The sequence below is a fragment of the Ambystoma mexicanum genome, chromosome 7p, assembly GCF_040938575.1.
Source record: "Ambystoma mexicanum isolate Mex_15411 chromosome 7p, UKY_AmexF1_1, whole genome shotgun sequence".
Classification (NCBI taxonomy): domain Eukaryota; kingdom Metazoa; phylum Chordata; class Amphibia; order Caudata; family Ambystomatidae; genus Ambystoma; species Ambystoma mexicanum.
The window spans coordinates 163,953,280-163,977,894 of record NC_090939.1 but is presented as its reverse complement, the minus strand read 5'-3'; the positions used below and the strand labels follow the sequence as shown (position 1 = coordinate 163,977,894).

General features: G+C 44.3%; 1 protein-coding gene and 1 long non-coding RNA gene across 2 annotated transcripts in view; one reads left to right on the top strand and one right to left on the bottom strand.

Moving 5' to 3' along the window:
* Positions 1 to 24,615, bottom strand: part of LOC138526529 (uncharacterized) — a 58,812-nt gene that overhangs the window by 8,061 nt on the left and 26,136 nt on the right. The gene's annotated exons all lie outside the window — the stretch shown is intronic.
* Positions 13,074 to 24,615, top strand: part of LOC138526527 (putative gastrointestinal growth factor xP4) — a 62,029-nt gene continuing 50,487 nt past the window's right edge. The window contains exon 1 of the mRNA XM_069637333.1: positions 13,074 to 13,184. Within this exon, the coding sequence (XP_069493434.1) occupies positions 13,103 to 13,184 (82 nt within the window). The 5' untranslated portion in view covers positions 13,074 to 13,102. The remainder of the gene's footprint in view (positions 13,185 to 24,615) is intronic.

The window sequence follows — 24,615 nt, the reverse complement described above, 5'->3', positions numbered from 1 at the left end:
TGTGTCTTGTATGTCTTTCACCATAACTGATGAACTCCACTATCATCAACATGCAGACGTGCAGACATTGGTCAACCTCAACAATATTAGAATTCCACCCCCCAAAAGAGGCTGATCGACCAGCCATAAAAAGAAGGGCACAACTTCTCTAACCCTAATGCCAACACCCCAAGTCTGAAATCCAGGTGAGAAAACTCCCATAAACGAATGTAACAGAATCTAAAAGGAACACACCAAAGGCAAAACATTATTGGTGACACTGCTTGCCTGAGCAGGCAAGCGAAATGGATCAACCTTGCAAGCTCTGCAACAAGACACCCTACAAGACACTACACAGGAAACGAAAAAGAGAAGAGGACTAGCTATGTGTTCATCAAAGCATGTTCAATCTGAACATGCATGACCTATTCTTCAAAACCAAGATCTGGCTTGCAGGCATCCACATGCCGGTAGGTCATGAAGCTGTGCCTTCTAACCTAATGATCACCCTAGTGCACCATGAAGGGAAGAGAGAAAGAGGTATTCCATCCATGTAAAAGGCATTCATTAACATTAACATATCCCCATCAAAAATCATGCATGAACCAGTTTGAGGTAAACTCGAACCATCTGAAGTGGAGTGTTTCGAGACGCCTTGAGGTTTCATACTTTTTCAGGAATTTGTATGTAAGCCACCAAGGGTCCTTCAATAGAGGACAGGAGAAAATACCTCATTGGGCCCCCTAGCATGCTTACTGACCTCCCTGAGACTGCCAGGTAATGGAACATGATTCCTAGTTTTCAGTCCTTCTCTCTCTCTCCGAGCGTTGCCAGGTGCCATTTGGAAGAATCACTACAGATGCTGCTGACGGTAGTGGGAGTAGAGAATAAAGAAGCACATCTTGAAGGACAGAATGAGAGCATCTGCCACAAAGACATCCCCTTAAGTAGGGACTAACTTCATATTTGGAGATATACATTGGCATCACCCATATCCCGAAGGAATGTCAGCATCGCACTGAGGACGTATTGTCCATGATTGGGGAGTAGAAGAGGACACAGGTAATATCTGCGGGTTCGAAATTATTTAAATGCACTAACATTGTAAACTGTCTCTTTTTTAACATTTTAGAATCTTCATTTTTAATGATCACTTCAATCGTATGTTGTAGTCATAATAGGAGTGTTACACTTGACTTACTGAGTAAAGCACATTATCCAAACCTATAACAAGCACAAACATTATTTTCTGATGGACGGTTATCAATTCAAGATGTACAACCTGTCACACGCCCAATCTTTATACAATTATGATAAATAGAAAAAGTGGAAGCAGCACCAATGTGGGTTCATGACTGCTTTGCATACAATCAAACAGCATTTTAGAAACATAGGAACAACCATATATCTTTGTATTTGATAAACATGTCTGTGATAAAAGAGTTGCATGACCAAATCACAAAGTACGATATGCACAATGGGCTTGTACTCACATCTTTTTATACAATGCTCACGCTAATGTTAAAGTGTTTTTTGTATTTCAGAAGGTAATGTTTTCTCTCCCAAATAAGAGGAGCCTCTCTGGGTTTTGACGGCTTGCAGAATTTTAGAAGAGCAGGCGATGGGCCTCAGGTTAAGGCAGTATGTTTGAGGGGGTCTGTGTTCATGTTGAGTCCCCAATACCAGACATCATTAGAGGATTATACACATAGGATTATTAATTCTGCAAGGGTACAGCCCCTTCACCTAATGCTGCAAGAGCAATTTCATGAGCAAAATCCATCAAATACATTGTGAAGGTCCAATCTATCAAAATCGCAAAGAAACATGAGTGCAGGAGGGTGAACATCAGTAAATGAAGATGGACAAGTGCAATATGAAGAACATTCTAAGATGCTAGTGGAGGAGGAGGAGGTTAATGCTCCCACCCTTTAAAAGTAAACAATGAAAATAAATCGTAGTAAATTACCACAAAGTAATTTATTTATTCACAACCACATAAAACCACGAAAAATATGCCCTTAGCAACTTTGTTTTCATTTTTCACAATTCTTTGACCTGATCATTAGAGTGAACTGTAGCTAAACTTGCAAGTCTTGGATTCAATGGGAAGCTTCTGAAGATCAAAATGGCTGATCATAATGGCTCCATAATCAGCAGAAGTGGTCACCCCAGCAACAGGACCCCTGGCAATGGAGGGCACCGTGGGGTAGGGCACGTGCACGACGGCCTCTGCGGTTGCCTCCTTCCCGGAGGCAGTCGGGGGGCCACAGGTGGATGGCATCAAGGCAGCAGCAGGCTCGACGTAGGAGGCATCAGGACTCGGGGACAACTACATCACTGGGGCAGGCATCAGCCAAAGGGCAGGAGGACCCAGGACAAAGTGTGTCTTCCGTGTGGCAGCGGATGGGCCGGCAAATAGGTGCAGAGTTGGTGGAGAGCATGGCAAAGTCCCTGCGAGCCCTCGAGGATAGAGCACGGTGCCGCCTCCGGCTATAGACACGGAGTTCGATGACGCCCTGGCCAAAACTCTTGGTAACATCGGTGAGCCGTAGGACTAGCCCGCCGCCATTGTAAATAGTTCTTTAGTGTTAGGTTTCCTTTCTTTTTCTTTGGAGTCCATGGACATTGCTCCACTTTTTGTACATAGTTTGTTTTTTATAAGGCTTTTTGGGAGGATTCTTCTTGCTTTGGGATCATGGACCTATCAAACTTTCCTTGTGTATAGTTGGACTATTGTGTATATTATTATTATTTTTTTTACACATGGAGTAATGGTGTTTTTGGTTTACGTTTGGATGTACTAATATGACTTGGGACAAGGACAAGGACCAGTTTCAGGATTTTCACTTTTTGGATTTCATGTTCCTTTGGAATTTGCATTTCATTTTGATTTACATTCATTTCTTGTTCATTGTCATGTTTGATTTTCATTTGGTCAATTTTTATTTTTATTAATACATTTCCATTCTGTCCTATTTTAGTGTTGTCTGCTCTCATTTGTTTGGTGCATGTGTCAGTCGTCATTGGCTCAGTCATGTGTCACTGCTGTGTGGCCATGTTGGGCATGTCTTTGGGTGTATGCTTGTGTGCTTTTGTCAATGACATGCCATGGGGCCTGTACTGGGAAATGGAGACAATGGATGGGTGTGAAATTGCACTGTGGGGTGGAGGGGTCAGCGTGGTGTGGCATTTGGGTGGACATTTGCTACATGATTGTAAGTTGTGACAATGTGTTTGTTGGGGCGACATGAGTCGGGGCCTGCTTGCAGGTTGCCATCACTGGTGGGGAGACATGAGTCGGGGCCTCCTTGCAGGTTCCTGTTACTGGTGGAGGGACATGATTTGGGGCCTGCTTGCAGGTTGCCGTCACTGGTGGGGGGACATGAGTCGTGGCCTGCTTGCAGGTTGCCGTCACTGGTGGGGGGACATGAGTTGGGGCCTGTTTGCAGGTTGCCATCATTGGTGGGGTACATGAGTCGGGGCCTGCATGCAGTGTATGTAGCCATGTGGGCTGCCTGCGGCCATGGTCACAGGTGATGTGAGGATCACTTGTGGTGTGGGCTGCCTGCGGCCATGGTCACGGGTGATGGGGGGGCTCTAGTGGTGTGGGCTTCCGTCGGCCATGGTCACGGATGATGGGGGGTTCCGTGTGGTGTGGGCTGCCTGCGGCCATGGTCACAGGTGATGGGGGCGCCTTGTGGTGTGGGCTGCCTGTGGCCTTGGTCACGAGTGATGGGGCGGCCCTTGTGGTGTGGGCTGACTGCGGCCATGGTCACGGGTGATGGGGGGTCCCTTGTGGTGTGGGCTGCCTGCGACCGTGGTCACGGGTGATGGAGGGCCCTTGTGGTGTGGGGTGCCTGCGGCCAAGGTCACGGGTGATCTGGGGACCCTTGTGGTGTGGGCTGCACGCGGACATGGTCACGGGTGATGGGGGGACCCTTGTGGTGTGGGCTGCTTGCGGCCATGGTCACGGGTGATGGTGGGACCCTTGTGGTGTGGGCTGCCTGCGGCCATGGTAAAGCGTGATGGGGGCACTTGTGGTGTGGGCTGCCTGCGGCCATGGCTACGGGTGATGGGGGACCCTTGTGGTGTGGGCTGTCTGCGGCCGTGGTCACGGGTGATGTGGGGCCCTTGTGGTATGGGCTGCCTGCGGCCATGGTCATGGGTGATGGGGGACCCTTGGGGTGTGGTCTGCCTGCAGGGTTATGTGAATTCACGGGGTGCGTGTGGAGTTTTCACCGTTTTGGCTGGCACGAGCAGGTTCCCCGTATTAAAGGGGGTGCGCGTGGAGTTTTCACACATTTTGACTGGCGCGAGCGGGGTACTCTTATTGAAGGGGTTATGGTAGGCCTTTTTCACGCAATTTGGATGGCGCGAGCTGAGTACGCGTATTCAAGGGGATGCATGGGTAGGTTTTCACACGTTTTGGCTGGCGCGAGTGGGGTACGTGTAATTAAGGGGGTGCACAAGCAGATTTTCACGTGATTTTGCTTGCGCCAGCCTCGAACGAAATTTCGCAGGGTTTCGCAAGGCCCTTTTCATGTGATTTGGCTGCCGCGAGCGGGGTACGCTCTGGTTTTCACACAAATACGGTGTAGGGGGCTGTATGCTGGTCCAAGGTTAACACGGCCCTTTGCACGATATTGGGGATTTATATGTCTTTTTCTGGCACAAGGGAGTTCTTGGGGGTGTTACTGGCTCTGCTGGATTTTTGCTGCGCCACGGCTGTAAATGGCTTGGGAAATCCAAGAATACACGGTGCGCCAAAATGCTGTTTTGCGCTGCACCTGGCACACGCGTGGTACACGCTCCCTCTCTGCACCAGGCGCATGCACTACTTCTGCCCTGAATTCTATGAATTGACCCTTAAATGTCCAATATTCATTCTTAATGGCAGACCCTCTCTGAGGCATTAAATAATAACAACAGCAAATATCTATGGCAGTATTTTACAATAAGGATATTTTTTTGGAGAGCATTAATCAATACAATCTCGGCGGAGGAATGGGAAATGTTTTTTTTGTTTTGAATGTAAGGCATGTCCCTCCTACCCCCATGACTATTAAAAGGGCAACGGTGGAAATCGATGTAGGTAAAGACAACTTAATACTGATAATTAAGACATTTTTTATTTTTTATTTGGTTGGTTGATAGATTCAACCTTTCAAATATAAATTCAATTCAAATACAATTCAAAGAAATAATAAAAATAAAACATTATTAAACACATATTTACACTATACATTTAGATCAACAAATAATTTCAGAAATTCATTGAAATTTACAACAATTTATATCTAGATTACTTCCCCGGTAGTACCATTTATTATACTTGATTAAGCTACTTTGGTAACTTCTGAAACAGGGATTCTAGATATTGAGCTATTGCAACTCGAACAGCTAATTTCATACTGGTGAAAATACAATACCAAACACAATACCAAGTTTCATCTGGATCCATATAACAATGATTCACAATAAGATTCTTAAAATACATTTCTCTTTTAACCTTTAGAGCCGGACATTTTGCAATGCAATGTTGGAGTGTTTCTTTCACTGTAAGGTTTTTGCAGAAACGACAATACGTTTTCTTCTCGCCAAAACATCTTGCGTTGGTCAAAGTTTCAGGCTGAATCGCAGATATTGAGATCGTATTTGAGGGGACGGACACTTAGCTAGATAATCAGCCATAACTCAGAACTTTTTGTGCCCAAACAAAACGGAGATAAAATCCTTATATGTCAAGCATCACGTTCGATTCATGATCCAATCATGCTGATACATTTTCATTTTAGCACGATCAGGATTTTGTAATAACAAATCTAAACCAACAGCTGCATCCGCCAAGGCATTTATAGTACACTTAAGCCATGTTTTCGGGAGCATGTGTTGCAAAGATAATACATATTGGGCTACTACACCCAGAGTATTCAGAGAATTGAGACTCAACAGGGACTTCCTTAGGAAGGCTGCCATTTTCCATAGCACATGTGCATGTAGAGAAATCAGCCCAACTTCAAAACGTATCAATGGGAGAGGTGTGCAGTTAGGAAGACATCATATTTGTTTCCAGAATCGAGATTCACATTTATCCCACCAGTATTGGCCTTTGGGGATATTAGCTTCAGCCCCATAAGTTAGAGATGGGATCACCTTTTGTTGGTAAAATAGGACTATCTGTTTGAGTGAGAATTTGCCAAATTTCCGTGTTAGTTTTTTGGCTTGGGAAATGAGAGTCTCCAGTTTACTTTGCAATTCTATTTTGCTCGTCTCACATTTGATCGAGTCTGTTATTGTGACACCCAAATACTTATACTGATAAACCTTTATAAGATCCACATGCTCCAATTTCCACTTATAAGACCGCTCCTTGATTCTACAGTTTGGTCTACAGACCATGACTTGCGACTTGTCAGTGTTTATCACAAGGTTATTCTTCTTAACGTAAGTGTTGAGGATTTTTAGCATATGTTGTAAGCCGACGGGAGTGTTTGAGATAGTAATACATGGTCATCAGCGTATAGTAAATAACACATTTTCTAAATTAAGAATTTAAAACAATCTAGAACCCCAGGCCTAGATGGGGTTTGCAATATGGTTATGCACGCCAACCCTGAGCTGTGGGCAGATATTTTAAGTCCGCTCTTTGAAAGTATTGTGGATACAGAACGTATACTCTCCTCGTGGATGCACTCGTATATTATTCCAGTCTTTAAAAACGGCAATCGAGATGACCCAAGAAATTATCGACCATTGTCCTTACTGGATGGTCTGAGTAAAACCTTTGCCACCTCTATTCCCAGAAACATCAAGAAATGGATCTCTAATGGAAAGATCCAAACCCGCTTTCAGACTGCTTTTCGGAGGGGTTTATCTTGCACTCATAACATATTCATAGTGAATTCTCTCATTCGGCAAGCTGGGTACAATTCCTCTCCATCCTTTTTATTGATTTCGCCACAGCTTTTGATATGCTTGACAGTGTGAAACTGTGGACAAAGTTAAAAGATGTGGGAATGCCTGTCCGCCTGTTGCATGCATGTCAATTGTTATATGAAAATACAATGGCACGAGTGAGGTTGGACAGTTCGGAGGTGCTATCGGCCCCAATTAACATCAGAAGGGTGTAAATCAGGGTTGTGTCCTAACCCCTGTTTTGTTCAACCTTTTCTGGGCTGACGTAGGTAATTGCCTGAGGGACGTCCGTAACTTTGCTCCGAAACAATGGAGGGAAAGAATCCCATATTTGGTTTACGCCGATGATTTGGAAATCTTTGACTCTACCTGTACAGCTATTAGCAGGAGTGCATCTGCATTAGTTGCCTATGCAAAAGCAAAGGATCTTCACATTAACTTTGATAAATCTAATGGTCGTGAGATTTGGGGGAGTCAAGGGATAATTCAAAGACATAACTACACCAGGTCACATTATGTATTCTGTCCCGTGCTATCGGTATTTGGCTATGAGGTGACCAACGAAAAAAAGAAACAGGGTTTGTTTAAAAAGCGACATTCCAGAGCAATCGCCATGATGCTCTCTAGTAAAGAAATTGTAACCAACAAAGTGGGCTACAGCTTAGCTGCTGTGATCTCGATATACCGACAGAAGTTGGTATCGAGCATCGGATACGCCCTGGAATGTTCATATATTGACTCTGTTGGTTGGGAGGTGCGATTAGAGGAGTATATTTGGTGAAATAATTTGGGGTTATCTAAACCGACCCCTATACAAGTGATTCACATTGAGCTCGGCATATCTTTATTAAGCACCATATTAATATCTATTTAAAAATGAGATGTGCAGAGGGGAATTCTATTCTTTCCTCTCTATCAGAGTTTGAAAAGAAGAATGTGAGATTTTTTTAACAGATCGAATGGACTCCAGACTGGCGAGAGAATCAAGGTGTCCTTTTGAACCTATTCACAACTATGAATTTGGGCCAATAATCATGACCACGCGGGCTGCCTACCATCCTTGAGCAACTATGTTGGTCTATACTTTATGTATCGACACAGAAATACGTTTAGCAGTTTCCTTCATCTAAGCTTCGAAGGATATTTCTGAACATACGACTAAACAAACATCTGGTGTTGGAGATAACAGAAGCATGGATGGGAATGCCTAAAGATGAGCAGACCTGCCATCTTAGTAAAGATCTTGGCGTGATAGAGACACTTAGACATACGTTAACCTTCTGCAGAGGAATGTACATGTATTACATGAGATATTACCGGCATTGTGCAGAAGGCTTTCTAGACATTCAGAGTGACCTACTTTGGCAGAATGGCATCTCTGGTTGTAGTATGTCTAGGGCTATTGCTCTTTCCTATGTGTGGTTGGCGTTTGAGAAGGAATTGGCTCTGGTACATCTGGTTTGAACTTAAGAATTTGAAAATATTGGGTGATTATTGACTTCTGTTTTATCTTTTGTTGGACGTTGGGACAGCCAATGTGTTCTTTGTTTGCAGGGAAAACTTTATATGTTGTATTGTATGTATGTTTCTTTTTTATTGTATATGTTATCTGACTTTCTTTCTTTTTTCTGTGCTTAAATGTAATTGTTTCATTGTGAAAGAATTGTGGTTTATTGTTTTGTGAAAAGTTTTACCGAACAATATCACAAATTTAAAAAATAATAATAATAATAAGATCATGCTGTTTTTCTTTATTGAATCGGATGCTTATGAGGGCTAAAGATTTGTACCTGTTACTGACAATGCCTCTTTCACCAGGGGTCGCAGAGGCACTGCCCGGCGTAGCAATGACTTTGTCAGGGTTAGCAGCTGCTACCTCTGGCTACTCCGAAATGGCATCAGTGGATCTATTTGACCGAAAGGATTTCATCCAGGCTTGTGCAGTGCCCTGGATGCCAGCCTCCCACAGTGCATGCCCAAGCCCTGGGTAACCAGCAGTGCCAACAGCAACTGTCACGTCCAGTTGGATCAAGGACGAGATACCACCACCATTCACGTTGCATTACCTCTATTAATACCTCCAAACGGTACTACTCTTACTGTATATGGTGATCATGCAGTAACATGCAGGGTCTGCATGATTTAGAGCCATGTGAACCCTTCAGTTATCACTCGTTTTGGATTCCTCGAGGGCTCCATACAGAAATGCCACATTACTGCATGTGGGATGACCTAATGCAGTGATAACGGATGCAGTGCTGCTTTCGTTTGTAGAAAGTCCCCTCCACAAAAAAAGCAGGTTTTGTCAGAGCCGCAGTTTGGCAGAGCAGTTAAATATGGAGTATTCGCGAAATGCTCCATTTTTATCACTAAAATCAAACTGATAATTGTTAGGCAGAATCATATGCAGTACCCTTTGGGAACACCACACACAATTAAGACTACAAGTGACAGTACAAATTCACCTTTGGTACAAGCCTCTACTACACAGTAAAGTGGTAGTGATGGCTGAGCAGCCAGACCTATCTCATGAGTAAAGTGAGCAGTATCAATACTTACACAAAGGACACCAATTACTATGGTTCAAACAAACACTGACTCAAAGTTTCTGAGTAAAAGAATATACATTTATTAACACAGTTCACTAAATAAAGCAGCAGAAAAATCACACTCTTAATATGCTACACAACACTCAATCAATTCTGAACAAGTTATCCTCAAAATGAGGTGTGAGCAAAATGGGACTCCAGCAATTTCAAAGGGGGGGAAAGGCAAGGTTATACAAAATTAAACAGCACCAACAAGTAAGTAGGCAGGGCAATCTAGAAAAGGCTTGCTACAATGAGGATTCAAATCAATAGGCCTGGTCCAATGTTAATGGTTCGGAGTCTTTGCAGAGGATCACACAGTTCAGAGTAGTTCGTGGTTAAGTCTTTGCCAAGAGTTCGAAATGAAGTTGGTTGAAGGAAAAGTTATTCACTGCTGTCGGATGGAACAAACAACTGGATTAGAACAGTACCTTAAATGAAGAAGAAGGCTGTAGCTGAGGCAGTAGTTCATGGCAGATCCTGCAGTCTCACGGTTCCAGAAGTGACTGTCGGACCGCCCAGGGAAGAAACCAGCAACAGAGCAAAGCAACAAATAAAAGGGGTGGTCCTTAAAACCCAAACATGGTCCAGTCCTCCTGGCTATCCGGTTCACTGCAGCTGTGCACAGCAAATTCGACCAGGAGAGGGAGGCCTTGCTTGGTGTTTGGTGAACTGGTTGGTCCCACAAGCTCAAGGGAAGAAGATTCCTTGCAGATCTTCTCTGTTGTCGAAGTTTGGAGATTCAGACCCGTAGCAGGGCTTCACCGGGAGGTTCAGTCGTGGTAGTGGTCTCTCTCGATCCAGTGGCGACGCTGCCTTCCAAGTCCCAGAGACCTGCTTTTTATGCAGTTTTTCCCCATTCACACAGCCTGGCTGTCAATCACACAGCAGGGTGGCTGTCCTGGCGGGACAGTCACCACAGCCAATCATACAGAGTGCAACATGGGTCTCCAAGGAGACCCTGTGAAGGGAGTCTCAAACCCCTCCCTCACATCCTGTCCCCCTCAGACATTCAGGCACCTAAGGAAGAAAGGGGAATGAAAAAATGTTCCATGAGAGACAGACAAAAAGGAATAACTATTAACCCTTTCCAGTACTCTATGTAAGATAGTTTGTACTGGGTCTGTGCTTTTAAAAAGACTAATAAAGTCAATGGCAACTTTACAGGTTCTGGGAGACGGTAGTCAGTCCCAGAAAATGGAGTTTAAAAGTGGGAAGTCTGAAAAAGACAACCCTGTGTCGCTGCTCTAAAGGTGCTGTGTAACACACAGTAAAAAGATGATGCCTATGGAGTAGGTGAAACTCCACAGTCTATGAACACAAACATGTTAAACACAAACAGCAAAACACATGTAAGAGTGGGAATAAAGGCTCACACTCTTACCAGGTGAAACAAATAAATCCTAGAAATCCAGCAAAGCTGCTGAGGGACTCAGTAGGTAAGGGAAATTAGCCATTCTGGAGAATTCCCCCTAACAGTAATTGCTAGGTATGGTATGGTATGGGGACTTGTAAGTGTGAACTACGGCCACAAGGCATCAAGGCACTAAAACACAGCTAGGAGAGCAGGAACTGTCCAGGTGGCCCGAAAATAAGAAATTACACGCTTTCAGAGTCTTACGAAACTGCAAGTGATCAGCAATGTCTCAAAGGGACACAGGCAGAGAGTTCCACAAAGTAGGGGCCAGAACTGAGAAAGAGCATCCCCCCAGCCTGAGCTTTGCAAAATCTCGGAATTCTCAAAAAAACCTGGGAGGAGGGCAATATTGCGATGCAGCACTAGTTTGCTGGGCTCTCAGGATCTTAAGAGGGCTACTTTACTAAAGGTACCACTAGGGCCTGTTTAAAGGCCAGATCACCTGACCTGTGTCGATGGAAGAATCCATTGCATTACAGGTGGAGGGAAGCAGAAGGTCGAGCTGTATCCCTCAAGGACTTTCACTAGGACGGGTCAGCTCTTAGTCTGCGCAATGAGAATAGCTGGCATTGCCAGGGAGAGCGAGTAAACCCCTCTAAGTAGTAGAATGATCACACCAGACATTGGGCCTCATTACGAGGTTGGAGGTAGCCATGCCGTTTCTACCGTCATGGCTATCACCAAACTCAGGTCCGGCTCCGGGTCCCACAAAAGGGGAATTACCGGGCCATTCTGACCTCGGCGCGCCCGGTATTTCCCCTTGCACGGGACCCGGAGCCGCTACGTCCCCATTCCCATTTGAGCCCCCATAAGGCTCAATGGGAAAGAGGAGGATGGTAGCAGTGAAACTGTTCATAACGGTACCATTGCTACCATCCAGTTCTGCTCACGGGTGGCACTCTGCATGCCTGGTGTGACCAGGCATGCGGAGCGACACCCGCGAGCAGAACTCGTAATGTGGCGGCATGGTAACAACAGCGCTGTTGTTGCCTTAGCGCCACTATTGTAATGAGGCCCATTGTCCACTTATAGGTGACCCCTTGATTCGCAGCTTTGCCTGCCCATATTCAGCATGGTGCGACCAAGGTAGAGGGTTGGTTCTTTGTAACACAAATATAGGAAACATTCTAATTCGGTCTAGCTGCACACATAGTGAGTGCACACAGGCTCTACTTACCACCCTAGCTTCTCCACTGACCTGGACTACGGTCCAGAAGGACGTTCAACCCACAGCGCACTGTGACCATATCAATGGTGAAAGGTGCTATACAAATGCCCAACAATGTAACACGTGTAAAGGCCCGAACACAATTCTGGCAGTGTTACCCATGTTAATACTGCCCAACAAGTTTGTTGTTACCACACGTGGTAAGCAGGCAGTCACTTGAAGGTTCCAGTTCCCATGTTTCAAAACCCTTCTACTTTTCCCCATTTTGAAGCCCATAGGACTCCATTGGGCATAGGCGTTATTACCACATACGGTAATATTGCATGGTGAAAACCTCATGTACTAATGCTTGTGTGTGGAGTACAGTTCCTCCACACATAATCAGACTGAAAAAAAACAGTTTTGGTAACAACGACACAATATATGCAGAGGTAAAACCTGCAGTATTCTGAAATACCTGACATTTTACCATAACCATTAACCTTGTAATCAGTGCTGCGTCCTCAGTGAAAATGAAGGAGAGGGCAGAGGCAAACTTACAAGCTGTGGTTCCAACTAGTCACATGGATATCTTGCACTACCCATGTGTAGAGCACACCCCTGTTTGCATGAATGGGCCTAAGATATGAGGTGACAATAACTTGTGTTTTAATCCTTAGCAAATATGTATATAATAGAATCAAGTATCTTTTAGTGTAGTCCCTCCTAAGCAGATAACAGATGAGTCCCTGGCTCCTTGGTCGATCTGGAGCAGGCCATTAGTGCAAGCTGTTCTTAAGCAAACAGTGGCACCTGACCTACGTAGACAACTCTCGCGATAACTGATTGAAACGATCCCCGGGTTGCACAAGATCCTTTTGTAGCCATACCTTAATTATGGGTGTTACAGAAACCGTACAAATATCCTCCTTGACTAATAATTCCCCAAATATTTAAAACAAACAGGGCAGATGTATAAAGCAGTGCTCCTCCGGCACTCCTGTCTATCACAGCCTGTCACTGCTCGCTCGTGACAGAGATCCAGGCAGCACCATGGCACAGAAGACACTGTTGATGCTGGCAGCTGCTCTTGTCATTGGCTTGTCCAAAGCATCAGACGAAACTGATGACCAACGTAAGTGGTTTTCCATCATTGGTGCCCTATTGAGAGAGGTGTGTAGAAAGGTGTGCTCATTGTGCTTCCAGGTTGCCATTAACTAACAATTATAATAATAATAATAATTTGATAATTATATAGCACTTTGATCCAAAGCGCTTTACATAGCACATGGTTACATACATTATTATTACCCAATCGAAATTGGTACTCACTTTAATGACCTCAGACGGATGAAAGGCTGTCAACCTTGCTGGTATTCGAACTTGCAACCCGCATATCAAACTTTGCCCTGTTGCATTAGTGCAGTGAACAAGAATCTTTTTTGACAGAGGGCAATTTTTGTCCTGGTGCTTATACCCTGCCAAACTGCCCTTGTTATGGTGCAATTGTTTCCTAATCTGTCCAATTGTTTTAAAAAATAGGGCAAACGTTGCTCTAGTGCAACTTGCACCGGTGCAAAGTTTCTGTAATCTGGCCCCAGGACTTTCCAATGAGCCACTAAATGTCACTGCTTTCTATTCTGGTGTAGACATAGCCTCAAACATTTCTGGGGTAAAAAAGTTAGGTACCTTTGGGTTGGGTAATAGTACATTATGGGGTTCATTTAAGAATATATGCTGGTTTCTTGCAGGGGACAAGAAACAATTGCACATACATGTTGCTTGTACATGCAACTTTGATCGCTCAAAAAGCAGAGTGCATTCGTGAGGAGTAAATGAAGGCAAACCCACCTTTCCTCGTCACTTTTACTCTTTTTGAGAAAAAAACAACGCTGCGCGCAAATTACGGTTTGCAGGAAGCATTTTTTAATAGGTTCCAATAAAACAAGTCCGGTCTTTAGCAGGTTCTAAACCAAAGCGTATTCCGTAGGAATCCATTGGTTTTACGCCGGCGTGACATTTTCGTACCAGTGTTAAGCTGTGTGCTCTTCCGAGACGGAGACGAAAAGAAAAGGGGAGATGCAAACTTCACTTTGCTGCCTTCCTATTCCTTGGAAAGGCAGAAAAATTAGCTCAACCAAAACATGGAAGTGTAAAAGCAATGCTCCTTATTATGTTATGTTGTTATGGTATTCATTGAGCATGGACCTGTCTACGCGAAGCAATGGAGGCTTTACAGAGATATACAACAATACAGATACACAATGGCGCGCTTTACAGAGGTGTACAACAGTACAGATGCATGACAGAGCGCTTTTCAGAGATAACAACAAAAAGGATATACAACAGGGGATACAGAGGTGCACAGAGGAGGGGTGGTACTGCTGTATGCAGTGGGGGGCAGGTGGTGTCTAGCAGTCAGGGGGTGCCTTGCTGTTGTCCTTTCATTTTCTGCTCCACCCATTTGAGAATGACTCCCTAAGTGGTTCCAGCAATAAGTTCCGGGAGGGCAAAGACATCAACGAGGGACACCCAGCGGTACCTGACACAGTGGCCTACCTGGTGCTGTCTTCTGTTTCTAATGCGGGGCATTTCGTTTTCTATTGATTAGAGGGAAGTGGTCCTGGCATTAAAGCTGCTTAAGTGTCCCTACACAGCCTGAAACAAAAACCTGGCATGCACCTTACACACCACCTAATTGGTGCATATTTTGTTAAAGAAGCACTCATTGGTAAATATACTGGAGGGCAAACTAAAGAAAATGCAATCTTTAGTTTGCACAATGCATGCCACAAGTGTTGCAGGTTGCCATGCCAATGAGATGTACCTCTATACATAACCCCTTCCCTCTTTTCTGTGTAGCAATGTTTTGGACTTGGGATGGTGCTTTGCACCACCTTATGCGCCATAAACAAAACAAAAATCATGTCATTAAGATTCTGCTTGCTGACAAAATTTCCCATTTGTTAGAGTGCTTGGATTGTTTTAAAAAAGATGGATTATTAGACTTACTATAACGCTATATCCTTATAGCAGACTTCTAAGCGCTAGAGCAGGCACAAGCACCTGTCTCCGCAGTAATTAGTCTCAAACTGCTTGAATGTCATTCGCTGACTATAACCAGCAGTTGTCAAAATTAATCGAACTGGTTCCACATCAAACAGCTGCTTTGTTGAACCGCACACTGGAACATCAGGATCACAGCTTTGAACCATCCCCATACCTTGACTGGAACCTCTGGAGCATCACACGCTGACCCTAACCAGCTGCTACCGTATGTCTCGAACCAGCTAAGAACTCGTCCTGGTGAGCACTTCAACCTGCATCAAACGCCACCTTCAAATTGAACTGAACCAGTGCACTAAAACCTACTCGACGCCAGCTCGCTACTTGGGCTAACACAACTTGGTTCAAACTTGGTTTGATCAGTTCGCACAACAGCTTGAATCCTGGTTCGATGCTGTCGAGCTGCGAAAGACAGGCGAAAAGTTACTATTAACCCATTACTTCCCCCCTGGTCCATCTTTGGGCCCTAGAGATTGGTTAGGTCACCTGTGCACCGTTTCACTGAACCACAGATCATTTGTGAAGAACATTGTGGTAGAGGTTTTGCTGTCCCCCCTGTCTTCTCATCCAGAGAGCGGCATCTTTTTACCTCTCGCATATTCTCGACTCTTTCCACAGGGGTGAGTGTTGAATGGTGTTTTTCTGTTTAGTTATTGATGATGTGTTTTTAGTAAAGTCTATATATTTTAATAGAACATGACTGGACATTCCCTTTATTTTGGACTGTGATACTTTGTTGTTTGGGTTGTTACTGGATCACATTCACACCCCTCGTGAGAGTATATTCCCTCAGCCCGCGCTACCCCAAGAGGTGAAGCAGGTACATCTGTTTTCCGTGCGTGATTAGGGTCACTGTTGGTGTGTAGAAGTGTGGGGGTGCTGAGCAGGTCCTTTGACCACTACTCACCCTAATACTCCGTCAGAGCAGAAGTCATTACAGACCCTTGTATAATATTATACCCCTCGAGAGTACAGTGCTTCATTCCTACACTATTTCCATCCAATCCTTGCATTACCGTTCTTCTTTGTAACCGCTAAGCCATTTTGCAAGGATTTCAAAAGATGAAGAAAAGACAAACGATGCAGATTGTCAGATGCATGATTCTTCAAATGTTCAGGTTGCCCAATTCACAAACTATATCTGCGCATTTTCTGTGGGCTGCGCCCGCCCCACATTAATATCTTTATAGGCTGCCTGTGTACGCATTGGCCATATAAACCATCCTGAAGTAAGAGAAAATGTTCAAGAGAAGCAGCTCAGCCTGCTGCAATCCCGAGGGAAGGGAAATGCACAGAAGGGTTGATAAGGACCCTCCGAGTCGGTTTCAAATAGCCAGAGGTGAACGATACCTTTGCGACTTATTGAAAAGCGCAGGCAAATCAGGGAACAAAGCATGTTCTAGTTCAACTCTTGTATGTCGACATTGTGTCATTTTCTAATGAGGAGGTTCCCCCCTTACCCAAGGCTACCTGACCCTCCCACCCCACCCCCACACTACCCTTTCACACACACAGACACTAACAAAGTCAACATAGAAGAGTGGAACTAGAAGGCCACAACATAACTCTGGTGGATAACAGGACCCAGATCCATTTACCACAGTGTTGGGTCAGAGAGCATACACCTTAAATGGTTGATGGAATCACTGCAAACACACTATACCAGAGACATGTTTCTAAGCGCAAGCCAGGATTCAAACCTCAGTTGCTATGCATCGTTTTGCTTCCAACACAAACATGTTTCCCCTGAGCTATCCTCCCACCTATAGCTCCCACATTCTGCTTTGAATTGGTTGAAACCTCTAATAGCATTATAGCCCTGCATGAGTTATAGCAGTGGCTCAGTGCTATTTCCTTTGTTTTTGGTCCTCCATATTTGCTGGGTGTGTAACTCAGGGAGCAGATATATAAGACCTGTATACTCCTTGAAGGAATTTGGGCCTCTAGCCCCATATTCAAGGTCATCAGCTTACCTTGAAGTATGCTAGGCTTAGACCACAAATCGATTGTATAACAGCCCCAGGCAAACATCCTATAACTGGCCAGTTCAAGGCATATATTGGCCTTAACAGTAGTCATCTGATTTAACCCTTTGACTACAGGATCCACAATGTTTCCCTATGTACATTAGAACACATATATATATATATATATATATATATATATACATATATATGTGTATATATGTATAGATATATCAGTGAAAACATGTTGTTAAAGGGATGCTATGGTAAAGTTACACTGGTAAAAACCCATGAAAATCAATGGAAATAGGTCTATAGGGACGTTATGGTTATGGTAAGAGAACATATTGGAATGGAAAGCAAGGCAGCGAAAGCGACACCCCTTCCACAACAGCATGGTAGTACAGAAAAGAAAAGAAACTCTGTAAGTAGCAAAGTGGACATCCTGGAAGCCAAAATGGAAGACTGGGTGATAAATGTTGCCGCCTTAAAAGATTACGTACAAGGACATATTATGGAGAAAATAAAATAGCACTGCACTACCACATTTCTCAGCCCGCCATCCCCAGAATATATGTGTGATCAGAGACCTTATGATGATACCTCAATCCCTTCATCCCCTCACGACCAACTTGTATAAATCCCCAATTCCCCACAATAAATATTCACTTGTGCTACCCCTTCCCTTTCCTAACAGTATGTGTGAATGTGTACACACATATGTTGCTATTGAAATTGTGATAGTTTACACATGTGGCTTCTCCTTTGTTTGCAAAATGCCATTATGACTCAGTGGCGCACAGTACTGGTGGGAATGACTGCATGTAAGGAAAAGGTAGGTGTCCTAGGGACACCGCGCCTGCCCGGCATATCAGCAAGCACAATGAATGCATATGTACGACACCCCTACGACCCACATGTCCACATCTTGTGAACTACCTACAAGTAGTTGTGGGAGCAAACGTTTCCTGGCGATACTGCCCCTCTCCAGCATATGCGAAGAAACTTGTGACAAAGTTTAATTATTTGAAGCTGCCCACCCACGCCCTACAGGTAGCTGTACACATAAACATCCCACCTGCTGCACCTTATAAACACCCAGCTCCTCCCAAAAGGTTGGCGCACTTGTGTCACACTGTCAATAAGTCCACAGATGCAACGGTATGCATACGATATCTATGCAGATTGGCACAAATTATTTCAGCCAAAATGCATCCTCCACACAGCCATGCCCATCGAGAACATTTGCAACATCATCATGCGACCGCAACCACGCTGCACCTGGGCCCTTATTTGCTGACAGGAGGCGAACCCTCGGACAGTGGAAAAGTGCAGTGTACTGCAATGTACAGTGTGTTATTGTGAAAGTACACTCTTACAAACACTTCACAATGTGCTATTCTGTTCTACCCTCGTATCTACGGGACACCAAAGATTTTTTACAACACATCTCTAATATACCCTGGGAGGAGGGCTTACTGTTAGCAACCCTTGATGTTGTCTCTCTTTACACCTCCATTGACCATCAAGTTGGTATGGATGCTTGTAAATATTTTCTTGATACTCGCTCATTGAATTTCTACAGCCATAGTTCCATGATTCTTGAAATGCTCTCTTTCTGCCTCAATAACAATATTTTCTTATTTGAGGGTTCTTTCTTTCGCCAAGTAAGAGGTACCGCCATGGGTAGCACTTTTGCCCCGTCTTATGCCAACTTAACAATGGGATGGTGGGAGGCCACTTTCTTAAGCGATCTACTTACATCGAGTTTTGCCACACATATTGTTGCATGGTGGAGATATATCGACGATGTTTTCGTTATATGGAAGGGCACTAAGGTTGAATGGCTTTCATTTGTGAAATTATTAAATACCAACAAGTCTAATTTGAGTTTCACAGAATGCAACAGTTCGACCAAAATTGTCTACCTCGATGTAGTGGTGACCCTTGAGAGAACCGGTTTATGCACTGCATTACACAAAAAACCTACTAATACTGGCCTGCCCTTACATGCCACCAGTTGTCATCCTACATCATGCAAACGCAGTATTCCGTATGGGGAATTCATTAGATATCGCAGGAACTGCACAGATCTGGTATCTTTTGATTATCATTGTGCCCAGGCGGCTAAGGATTTTATCAAGCAAGGTTATGAGCGCAGAATTATAGAACAGGCTTATACCAAGGCACGTGGACTTTCTAGGGATTACCTACTATACAGTATCAAGCCTGTCAAAACTACCGTCAATGATGACCCCCGCCTGATTGTCACATTTGACAATGCATCTAATCAGGTTCGTAAAATCATAGAACGTCACTGGCGAATTCTCATCATTGACAAGGATCTTGGTCCTCTTCTCTCTAAACGCCCTACCATCACATATAAACGTGTACCCTCACTTAGGGACAAATTGGTTTCCAGCTTCTTGTCACCCATTAATACCAAGCCACCTTATATGAAATCGTTGATGGAATCCCCAATAGGATTTTCTAAATGTTGCAAATGCAAGGCCTGCATTCATGCTATTTCATGCAAATCCTTCTTGCATCCGGTCACTCAATGTCATCAGTCCATTAGATACTCAATGAATTGTGATACCACTTTTGTGGTCTATGTGCTCTCATGTCCTTGCATGAGATGGTATGTCGGGAGTACTACATGCAAGCTCAAGCTTAGAATATTACAGCATCTTAGGGCCATCAAAAACTCTGATCCCGCATATCCTATGGCCAAGCACTTCAAAGAAAAGCACAATAATGATCACTCCCTTCTCAAATTCTTTGCAGTGGCGCACATTCCGATTCACCCCAGAGGTGGGAATCGTGTACTTAAACTGAGACAGTTAGAAACCAGATATATTCTGGATTTCGACACTAAGTTTCCCATTGGCCACAATCTTGACGAGGAGCTTCATACATTTATAGGTACGTAGGCCCCATCGGGTGCGATTTAACTACTTAAGATTGTTGTTTTCTATATCACTGATGTATTTCCGCGTCTATTATGATTAGTTGATTATACTCCTTATATTTACTAACAGTGTTCTTTTCCTCCCCCCTATTTCTCTCTGGGGATTCTCTCTTTTTTTCTTTTTGAATTTTAGATGTTTACCAATAAAATAGGCCATCCCCACTCTTGTATTTTTCTGGCTGTTATTCTTGTTATTATTATTGTGATCTTATTGCACATTTGACACTTCTCATGTCTATATTTTCTTTGCTGTTGTTCTGCATGTCCAACTTTTGGTGTTCTACAACACCTTTTCCATTGTGGCTATCTGATTTTGTTAAGATTACTATTATTATTTCAACTTCACCCGCTCTAATTTGGGTGTCATGCCAGCCTTATATAAATGCACATTGCCTCATCTGTGATATCATTTTCCAGTTAAATGTCTTAGATTGCTCTTAATCATATGTGTTTACATAATCTAGTTGGCTTGCATAATGTTTATGCTGCCTACCAATTGATCAGCACTTGCACTTTCTGTTGCCAATGCTCATCTATGTGTTTGGATGAACAATATAGTCCTGTTTTCTTGATGGAAGATCTCCACTGTGCCCCTACAAAAGGCCACACCCCACAGTTCTTCCGCAATGTGTTTGTACCTTTTCAGAACAGAGTAGCTGGCCACTTTAGTTTGGAGCTGTATTTGATGTCGGACCACATCTGCTGTGCCACATTACCTTTCAAAGTAAATGCAACCATGTCTGCCCACCTTACTACGCACAGTAATGGAGAAAAGTGTCAATGTCCGTTCCTGTGAACCACACCTTCCGAAACGAAAATCCCCACTGTCCCATTTCCATGGGCAGCATGCTGAAAACAGAAGTATGTGGCACGCGCGCTTCCCCAAGTACTGCGAGGGCCACAGCCCACTACAGCATAATTAGTCCTTCTTCTCTTTGCACTATGTTGTATGCAGCACATCCTCATTGGCTACTGTTCAATAGTCACATATACATCCACCAATCAGATTGAAAAGCTCTCGATGTAACCTTATCAGCTCGGTACAACACTCCTCTGCATACACACCACACCTAGAAACGTTATTCCGCAATCCCTGCACAGTCCCATTTCCATGCCCACCATCCTCAAAAGCCCCAGATGAGGCTTTCGAGTTGTGTGCAGACATGGGGGAATAAATTGCAACCAGGGTAGGAGATTGCGTCATGAGTGGTGGCTCTCAAAAGAGCATTTTTTGTGGGGGTTTTTAGGTGCTTCTAGAGAAACACCTTTATTTTCACTTTCGGATTTCTTCTCCTCCTCATATTCATACAGTAAAGTTTTCAACGCCTCCTGCAGATGGGCAAATAAAAGGGCATCAGCAATGGTGGACAAAGAAATTCCATTTGGATGGAAAACATCTGCATTTCGATAATTAATGATGTCATTGTTGCAGAAGCACATCCCACAAGGGGGCACACAATGACATGCTTGTGTTGATGAGACCCCTTCCAGCATCTGACTGTGAACAACATACATGACGATAGTCCCATACTCTTCTTGGTGGTATGGCTGAGACATCACCTGGGCAGTGGCAAAAAGCCTCTTCACAGCATTCATCAACCTCTTCAGGTGATGGAACAAACGTTAACAACACATGCAACCGAAATGCATGCGGACAAACCTGGCCACTTGTCTGCAAAGTGCAATCATATTGCCAAAAGTGCAGACTTTGACAGCGCACCACAATGCGTCCACTCATTCCAAACCAAAATCGCAATCAAAGTGTCTTTCCTGGGCATACTTGTGGAGATCTAACACAAAGGCATCACCCAAAAGGAACTAAATGCGTTTCTCCATGTCGGTCCTCCTCACTACGCAGAGGAATGAAAAACAGTGTGACCAGTCCTTCCTGTGTACCACACCCTCAGGACCTCATTGGACATTCCATACAGTGCCATTTCCATTGGCCACCATGGTGAGAAATGTCGATTGTGGCACGTGCGCTTCCCCAAGTACCGCGAGGCCCACACACCAGTAAAGCAGGAGTAGTCCTTCTTCTCTTTCTACTATTTTCTGTCCACCACTACCTCATTGGCTACAATTAAATAGTGACACACGCATCCACCAATCGCATTCAAGACGTCATCATCTAACACTGTCAGTTCTGTTCAACAGTTCAAATGTACCGATACACAAGATTTCTGCATCCACATACATCCACATGGCCACCCAGGATATGCCTCATGTAATCCTGAAAGTACAGCGGAAGCCTCACAATTTTCATGCTAGTGAGGGGTGGGGGCAGAAAGAAATTTCAAACAGGGTAGGGGATTGGGTCTTCCGTCGTGGCTCTGAAAGGTTTTTTTTAACGTGATTTATGCAACCTTTTTTTGTTTTTTATGTTTATATGAGTTTCTGTTTGCTTCTCCTCACATTTTTACCAAGTTGTGGTCAACGCTTTTTGCACAGAGTAAAAGAAAATGGCATTGCCAATGACGGTCAAATAAATGCCATTTCTACAAAACCACTGCATATTTTGCAACCTCATAATCTCATAGTGGGTGGAGAACATCCCAGCAGTCCGCATAAATTCACAAATGCATCTGTTTATAATACACCTTCAGACCTCTGGCTGGGGACACATTACACTGGTATGGTCCCATACTCCTCTTGGTGTTATGCATGAGAAAATGACCTTAGCAGTAGGAGAAATCCTCATCACTTCATTCAGCAACTTCCACAGGTGACAGAGCAAACGTCCACATGACATGTAACCCAAATGTAGACTTCCCTAATGCACCACTACAACATCAACAGTAGTGACAGAGGCCACATCCCGTGGAAACTGCAATCATACTGACTGCCCCACAAAGTGTCCACTCCTTCCAACCCAAAATAACCAGCAACGCCTCTTTCCACACAACACCTGTGCAGATGTCGCACAAAGGTATCACCCACGATAAGCACTGTGTGTCCCTCCAAGTCTACCAACCTCACGACACAGTATTGGGGAAAAATGGTACCGCCCCTCCTGGCAACCACACCCTGAACACCTGATTGGACAATCCCCACAGTTCCATTTCCATGGCCACCATGCTCAGAATGGCAAGATGTGACACGTGTGCTTTCCCAGCTACAGCGAGGACCACGGCCAAGTAAAACACACACAGTACTTCTTCCCTTTCCACTGTCATTTTTCCCGCACTGCCTCATTGGGTACTGTAAAATTTCCACACACGCATGCACCAATGACATCCAAAACCTCTGCATTCAACAATGTCATTTCTGTACAGCACTCCATACTTACCATTACAAAGCACCGCCAGTAAAAACTTCTGCGAAGAAATCCACGATTTCAGCATCCACAAACATCCACAGCGGCAGCCAGCACAACTTTTGGCATGCACGCAACAGTCTAGGCATTGCCCACACCCAGCACAATATAATGCATCCATTTATGTGAACATGTTGCCAGATACCAGAATCCATAAACGTGACATAGCCAGCAACACTTCCATCCAACCCCCACACCATAACACAGCCATCCATGATAACATATCACAGTTACCACAATCCACAAACACCCCTACCCGCTTCCATTCACAAACTATTGTGTCACTGCCAACCTAACCACAACATCTTCACAACATTGGCCCTACTGCACCCAATCTGCACACAGCATTGTATCCAAGCACATACAAGCTCAACTTCAACCATGCCCTCTTTCACACTGACAGTATGCAAACACTGCACCCAGTGGCCACACTGCAGGACTTCTCCCTACACCATCTCCACCCATACACCAAAAAATTTAGCATATTCTAACAATGGGCACACCCATGGAACCAACAATACACACATTTCAGCTCACTTCTGGTACTCTATCACGTCCAAAATGTGCTCCATGACAATTCTTTACAGATCACCACCCTCTGACTGATGCACAGTCAAAACTGCATTGCTGCAGTGGTTTTGCTGAAGGCCTTCAGCCATGCACCCAATATTCTAGGCCACACACCCACCACAACGTAATGCAACCATGCATGCCAACACGTGACCTACTAATACAATCGACACACACACCACAGCCACCAGCATTCCTACCCAACCTGCCCATCGTAATGCAGCAATACAGCAAAACATACAACAGTTACCACAATCTACAAACGTAACACTGTCTCAGCCACCCCTACCCACTTTCATTCACATACTATGGTGTTTCTGGCAACCGAATCACAAAATCTTCGCCACAATGGCCCTCCTCTCAGCACTCTAGTAACTGCACAAAACCAATGCTTCATAAGGCTGCCTGCATTCACCACACACGGTAGCCACCTATCGACATACCCGCCAATTGGCACAATATGCATGAACACTGCAGCCACACCACTGTCTTCTTCCACCTCATTAGATATATCAGACGAACCACTTCCCACTCCCACACCCTTTCCATCCCTTCTTCCCTCCAACACATGGCATAAACTATGTTTTCAGACCCTTCTGGCGCTGCACTGTCCTCTGATACACCAAGGCGGCAATTGCAAAAAATGTTGATGCACAGCATGCTTCCCTCCAGCCAACCACTG